Source organism: Camelus dromedarius, chromosome 24, assembly GCF_036321535.1.
Source record: "Camelus dromedarius isolate mCamDro1 chromosome 24, mCamDro1.pat, whole genome shotgun sequence".
In the NCBI taxonomy this organism is placed as follows: Eukaryota; Metazoa; Chordata; class Mammalia; order Artiodactyla; family Camelidae; genus Camelus; species Camelus dromedarius.
In genome coordinates this window covers 10,372,595-10,380,048 of record NC_087459.1, presented here as the reverse complement: position 1 = coordinate 10,380,048, position 7,454 = coordinate 10,372,595, and the positions used below count along the sequence as shown (strand labels likewise).

Genomic DNA, 7,454 nt, shown 5'->3' with positions numbered 1-7,454 from the left:
GCGCACGCGCTTTTTGGAGCTTTCCTTGACCTCTGACCCACCGGCAGCCCATGAGTCGGGACTGCTGGACCAGGAAGTCGGAGCCCGGGCACCCAGAGGCAGAACGGCCGCCATGGTGAGGCCCGAGTGAGGGAGGGGACGGGGGCCGTTTCGGGACGGGGGCGAGGAGTTCCGGCCAGGCTGCGGGAGCTGTGCGCCTTCTGCTCGCCTGGCGGGAAACGGGGACCGAGGCGGGCGCTGGCGGCCGCGGGGTCAGGGAGAGCTACCTGGCTGGAAGGCAGGGCGGCCCTGGCAGGCCGGAAAATGCACAGCAGGTGAGGTGGCCGTGTGCGCCAGACACGTGCGAGCAGCCCAAGGTGGAGGCTAGTCCGGCCCGCGAGCCCCTGCTCTGTCCCAGACCTTTTGGTGATTTATGGTGTCACCCCATTACTGTCCCCATTTAAAAGCTGGTGAAACGGGCTCCGGGACTTTCGCAGGAAAGTGGCAGAACTGGGACTTGAACCAGGCCCCGCGACACCGAAAACTGAGCGTTCCTGGGGTACCATTGGTGCCCAGAGCCAGCCCACAGATCTGGGCCACACTGGCTGGGTCAGGTCACCTGGGGACCTTTAAAAGTGCAGGGTCCTGAGCTCTATGCCTGGAGGTTCTCTCTCTTTGTGTAAGTTCCCCAAGTGATTTGGGACAGCCGGTTTGGGCAGCCACTTCTTAACTGATAGTGATGAGGTGAGAGCTTACAAAATGCCAGGCCCTGAGCTGAGGCTTTTGTAGATTCCTGTTTAATTCTCATGATGTCAGTGCTTTCATTGTCCCCATTTTACAGATAAGCAACCCGAAGCTCAGAGCATCTGACTCCTCCAGGGTCGCTCATCCCGTTTTGAGCCCAGCTCCTTCTGTGTCCTGAGACTACTTACTTAGCACCACATTGTTCCTGCCTTGAGATAGTCGCTGCCATTTTCTCAGGACCCTCCCTGACGTGGGTCTTTCACACACATTCACACGTTGTGTAACGCAGAGTCACCCTTGAGGGCTGAGTAAAATGTGGCTCTGGAGGAGTTTGTACCTTTAAGGAGAAAGACTAGTCTTTAAAATAGGACAGTGTGACAGTGTATTAATAGGACAAGAAAGAGTGCTATGGGAGGGTAAAAGTGGGAGGAGCCTGGGAAGATTTCACTCGGGAAGGGGGGTGACATGAGCTAAGTCTTGAAGGATGTTGGTCTTTGACTCAGTATCAGAGTAGGAAGGACAAGAGTCAGGGTTAGTGGGTATGGAGTTTTTTGGAAGGATAATGAAAATGTTCTGGAATTACCAATAGTCATTACACAGCTCTGTGACTATTCTAAAGCACTGGATTGTTCACCTGAGAAAAGTGACCTTGTATGGTGTATGAATTCAGAGCTACAGGACTTTGGGGTAAAGAAGGAGTGCTGATCTGGGAGTTGATGGTGTGGCTGCACGACTTGTGAAGAGTGGTGAGGGGAGAGGAAGCTGAAGTCATTTGTAGCCAGACAGCTTGCGATGATGAGCTGGGGGGAGCGCGGACTTCACTGGTGGTGGCTGTGGCATTGGTGGAGAATCGTGTGTGTTGTGGGGGGATGGCCAGAGCCCTCCTTCAGCAGAGGGAGTGTGAGACACTTGGAAACCTTGTCAAACCTCGTCCCCTTCATTCAAACGTGTATTGGGCACCTGCTGTGCTAGCCACTGCCTGGCCCCTGGGTATATCATGGCACATGTGACAGTTGTGGTCCTGACCTCCCTTCTGCCTAGTTATGATGCCAGCAGCTGTTTTCAGGGGCCCTGGGTGGAAAGAGCCCCCTTTCTGTCTCCGTGCGTCCTTGAGAAGGGGTTGAGTCAGTGGCCATTACTCGGAGCTCAAGGAACTGTGCCTCGAAGGGAACGTTGCACGTCCGTCTGTCCAAAGCCAGGCTCCCTTCCTGATGCACTTGACATGGGATAAACTGCATTCCTGAGTGCTTCCCAACCTCCCCTCACCCCACTGCCTGTGGTCCTTTGCCCCAGCTGCAGGGCTTTGGTCCTGCTTTGGGCCACATTGCTCCCCAGACAGGAAAGCATGTGCCGTCCTCAGTGTCCCAGTCCTATGGCTCTGTCCTCTGCTCCTTGACCATCAGCTTGGCCTGAATTGGATGCCCTGTCAGCCAGTTGCTCTTGCCAAGGGTCTTCAAGCCCAAGTGTCAGTCAGTGGGCTGTGGGGTGTTTTAGGGCTTTCTGGGAGAGGCCTCAGCTGGTGGCTGTCTTCATCTCCTGTGGTAGCTGCAGCTGGCAGAACTGTGCCCCCCCGAATCATCAGCTCTGAGCACAACAGACCCACAGCTGGCACTCAGCAGGCATCTGGGTGTTGAGTAGGTGGGTGAGAGGCTTGGCTGCGCCTCTGATCTCCACACCATTCAGCACCAGGCAGGATCTGGTCTGGAAGCAGAGCAGCTGTTGAGCTGCTCTGGACCTGCCACTATCAGCCTGTCCACTTGGTTTAATTTGCCTTGCCTTCTGAGGCCTCGCAGCCCTCCTGTGAGGAGGATATTATTCTGAAGAAAACTGAAGATCAGAGAAGTTGAGTGATCTGCCCAGGGCCACACAGCTGGCAAGAAGCGAAGCTAGGATCCAGGTTATGTCAGCCTGACTAAAGCAGCCTTCTCACTCCTCACCCACACGGCCTCTATCTAGCTCCTTGGGAATGTAGCCCAGTGTTGTGATTCCTCAGCCTCTCCCCTGAGGAGTCAGAGGACCTATCAAATGAGCAGCTGTGTTGGGAGCAGCTTTGTTCCTCCATGATGCCTGGCCATTGCCGGCTTTGTGAAAAACAGAGCAGTTGTAAATGAAAACCAACATTTATTTATTGTTTCATCATGCTCTGTGTCTGACACTTTAAAAGCATTATCTCATTTAATACCTGTGGCAGCCCTATTGTTGGTCCCATTTTACAGGAGAGGAAACTGAGGCTCGGGGAAACTGGGAGCTTGTCCAGGGCGCACAGCTAGGATTTGCACACAGATGATCTCAAAGTTTGCCTGTGTAACCACTACATCACTGCCTCCCCCAAGAGATGCCTTCCAGGGACCCTTGGTGGCTGCAGTGGGCCAACAGACAGCTCCCTTGGATGGCTGGGGTAGTCTCTGAAGCTTTGCAGGATAGCCTAGCCTGCCCTGCAACCATGGAGCTCTGGCAGCAGGAACCACAGGCTGTTGTGCAGGGGGTGTTGAGGGAGCTGTCCAATGACAGCTTCTGCTCCTCGTGTTCATTATGTAGCAACAGTCACGCTCTGGGTGGAGAAGTAAATGCCTGAGTACAAGGCAGTGTGACGATGGGGCTCCACACAGGTGTTGCAGCAGAAGGAGGTGCTCTGAGGCCTGACAGGAGGTCCAGAACAAGGGAACCCTTGGAGTCACCTGCTGGCCAGTCAGACTCTCTGTCCCTCAGGAGGACCAGCTGTCCATCTCAGAGCCTCCTGTCCCACTTGGGAGAGGCTTTAGGCAAGGAGGGGGGTTGGGGGGAAGAAGCCAGGTGAGACTTCCAATGTGCAAAGGATCCTCATTTGTCTACACCACAGCCCACCTGGCTGCGGCCCCGCCCCTCCCTCTGATCTCTGGAGTCTTCACAGAAAGCAGCTTTGCTTTCTGTTGTGAAATACAAGGCTTATGAAATCTAAGCCCACTTCCCATTTATTAATTCCCACTAATGGCACAGAACCACATCCTGCCCTGCCCATTAGAGAGGCCAGCAAGGCCAGGTCTGGAGTCTGGATTCCACTGGAATCTGATGAGTCCCTCTTCAGCCTCAGGGTTGGGTTCTGATCCTTGTCATGTTCAGTCGCCCTCCCTGCAGACCCTGGGATCCTGTGTGAGGTGGGCAGCCTGGGGGTGCAATGGCTGATAGCACTGGCTGTGGGTTTTCTGCCCACCTTCTCCCAGGTTCTAGCTGTGTGTCCTCAGGTTGGTCACTAAACTCCTCTGTGTTTCAGTGTCTTGAGTTGTTGGGATTAAAGTGCACAATGAATAGAGTATGTTTGGCACAGCACTTGGTACCTTGGCTAAATCAGTACTTGTTGACGGATAGGAAATCTTAACTATAAAAGAGTATGAAGAAGGGAAACCACCAAGATGTGCCATGTGAGCAGTGGTGACCTGCAGTGAGCGCTCTCCCAGTGTCCTTTCTGCGCCCACTTCACACACACGTGCTGTCTGTTTGTAATACTTGTAATCTTTGATCGCTGTAAGATCTGTATGTCTTCCATGTCAGCCGCCTCCCTCATTTTACCTCTTACTATTTACAAGTCCCTGGGCTCCTGGCTGCTCCCAGGCATCCCTTACACTCTCCCCCAGTTTGGACTCACTCTTGTCCCTCTGCCTAGGAAGTGCCTGTATTCCCGTCATAATTCCACCTGCCCAGGAGAAGTGCTGTTGCCTGCCAGAGTCTCCATCTTGTTCCTGGGGTGTCCCTCTGTTGCCTTTCCGCGCCTCTGGTCACACCTGATGAGATGCCCCACTTGCCTCCCTGGTGCATTGGGTCATGTAGTCTTGGGGTAGAAGACCCTGTGGTGCGCTGCGGTGGAGGACTTCCCACAGAGCTGGGTCCTGTGTATCTTCGTGGTCCCAGTGCCAACTCTCAGGAAGCCTCTGCGTGAAGGAGTGAGCTGGTAACAGGGGAGGGACCTGGTCTCCCTCATCACTTGGTCCCTGCCGAGTTTGTCTAAATGCCTGCCTAGTGGGCTTTGCTCCTTGAAGACGGAGGGTGTTTTACTCTTGTTGTGTTGAATAGAATGGATTTGAATAGTGTTGGGAGTGTTAGAATAGCACTGCCTTTCCCCACCAGTAAAGTGAAGGTCAGACCAGCCAAGCTCCGACGCACAGGCATTGGCCTGCAGTGGCAAGGTGAGTGGTGAGTCTGGGGCCAGCCCCAAGTTCTGGCTCCTGGGCCACTTTGCCTTGGCTCCTGTCCACCTCTTCTGAAGGCCGAGGGAGAGTCCCATCTGCTTCCTGGGACTCTCAGGTTTACCCCTAGCCTGCTGTCCCGTGAGCCACCCAGAGCAGCAGCTTATCGGAGTGCTTTGGAGAAATTGGCCTATGGTCTGAGCTTCCTTCCCTCAGCTCTTCAGAAGCCTGGCCACTCAGCCACCGTGTCCGGGGGTCCATCTCTGGGGGCCCTGAGAATGCGGCCTGCTAACAGGTGCCTGCTCTGCCCACAGGCCAAGTACCTGGCCCAGATCATTGTGATGGGCATGCAGGTGGTGGGCAGGGCCTTCGCTCGGGCCCTGCGGCAGGAGTTTGCAGGTAAGTGCGGACCCTGATTCCTTGGGCTGGGAGCTCCTGCCTGGGTCAGATTTTCCCCGTAGCTATAGGCCCCTTATACTGGGCCGGCTGTGAATGCAGGGACCCTCTGGGGTGGGGTTCAGGCAGCTTGCGGGGCCTGGGGCACTTCCTGTTGGGGGCAGTACTGGACTTTGGGACCTTCCCATGAAAGGGAGACCTGGTGGAGCATTTAGCCAGGAGTCGGCACACTGGTCACCTGTTCTTGTAAATAAAGTTTTATTGGAACACAGACACACCCTCCAGCTGCTTTCAAGGTAGAGTTCAGTAATTGCAACACAGACTAATTGGCCAGCAAAGCTAAAATACTGATTTATTCTTTGACCCTTTAAGAAAAGTGTACTGGCTCCTGAATCTAAGTTTGTTGAAAGGGAAGAGGTCATCCGAGGCAGCCTCCCTGGTGGCCTAGGCAACCGTAGGGCAGCTGGGGCTCAACAGCTATGCCACCCCTCCCACGACGTCACTCTGCTCCCCAACTTACTATACACCCAGGATAAGGGGGCACAGGAGAGACGAGGGCAGGATCATCCTGTGGTCTGATGCGGGGTGTGACCAGACCCTGCCCCTGCTCTCCAGGAGGCGGAAAATCTGTCCTCACTTCACCACCCCCAACCTCGTACCCCAACAGTCCACTCCTGGAGAGGAGATGCCCCCTTGAAAGGCCCAGGGGAGCTCCTGGCTATTGAGGGCTGAGTGCTCACCCATATGTCCCCACAGCCAGCCGGGCAGCAGCTGATGCCCGAGGCCGCACCGGACACCAGTCTGCAGCTGCCTCCAACCTCTCGGGCCTCAGCCTCCAGGAGGCACAGCAGATTCTCAACGTCTCCAAGCTGAGCCCTGAGGAGATCCAGAAGGTGAGGCCTCCAGGCCAGCTCTGAGACAGGGAGAACAGAGAGGGGGGTGAGGAGGAGGCTGGCTGAAGGGCCAGCAGTGCAGGCTCTGCTGCAGCCAGCTGGTACTTGAACTTGCGGAGCCACTGTCACTTGGTGTTTAAGCCCAAGGCAGCAGTGGCAGAGATGGGGAGCCCCTCCCTCAGTGGGCACCTGTCCCCTTCTCTGTCCTTAGCCATTGCAGCAGCTTCCTGTGTTGTAGCGGGGCAGGGATGTTGAGCCCTTTCGCTTTCCTCCTTTGTCATCTCCTAGCTTCCCCTGCCTCTGTAACCCAGAGACTGCACACCCTCTCACCGTCTCCCCTCCTCTGCAGAACTACGAACATCTGTTCAAGGTGAACGATAAATCCGTGGGTGGCTCCTTCTACCTACAGTCAAAGGTGAGTGCTGGGAGAAGGGCCTCTTCTCATGGTTGGGGACCCTCATTTCTAGGCAGTTCAGAGCTTGGCAGGGAGAGAGGTGTTCCAGGCTCAGGGAGGCCCCCCTAAACTGCTAGTCCCTCAGGCTGCCTGCTCCACAGGGCTTTGTTGGCCAGAGCCCTGTGTCATCCTGGACTTTGGTCCTCCCAGCAGCCGTGGCTTTGAAGGAACAGGACCACTAGCTGGTGGGGTGCTAGAACCAGCTCAGCTCCCTGGCGTCACTATGCCCTGGGCGCTGTCTCCCTGGAGAGGGGGCCCCCAGAACCCCCTCTCTGTTTATATTCCGCTCAAGCTGTTAACTCTGACCTGCCTGCTACTCTCCAGGGACTCCCAGCTGGAGCTGGACCTGGGAAGGGAAGGGCCGCCCTCCCTAACTTACTTGTGACTCCCTCCCCAGGTGGTCCGAGCAAAGGAGCGCCTTGATGAGGAACTCAGGATCCAGGCCCAGGAGGACAGAGAGAAAGAGCAGCCACCCAAAACGTGACCACTCGGCTCCTCCCACCCACCCCGCCCACTGCCTCTAATTTATAGCTCGATAATAAATGTCTTTTCCGCATTTCTTGAGTGCACACATCCAGATTCCAGAAGGCAGGCTGCTCTTCCAGCCAGTTGTGGGGCTGTGCGTGCAGGGACGGGGAGGCAGTGATGTCCGCCTCCCTGTTATTGAGCCTTTGACACCCAGCAAAGCCAGGGTGGGCGAAGTTGGTGAAAAGCTGGCCAGCCTATTCCTGCTGACCTGAGGAGAGCTGGCTGCGTTCTGTCACATACAGATGCAGTCACTCCTGCTGTCACAGCACCAGGGCCAGGCCCTCCCTCGGCATCACGGTC

General features: G+C 55.7%; 1 protein-coding gene across 1 annotated transcript; it reads left to right on the top strand.

The window, feature by feature from the left end:
* Nucleotides 1-7,182, top strand: PAM16 (presequence translocase associated motor 16). Its single transcript, XM_031447758.2, has 5 exons — nt 1-115; nt 5,198-5,282; nt 6,036-6,172; nt 6,522-6,587; nt 7,024-7,182. The coding sequence occupies exons 1-5, from the start codon at nt 113-115 to the stop codon at nt 7,108-7,110; spliced, it is 378 nt and encodes a 125-aa protein (XP_031303618.1). The 5' UTR covers nt 1-112; the 3' UTR covers nt 7,111-7,182.
* The last annotated feature ends 272 nt before the right edge of the window (nt 7,183-7,454 follow it).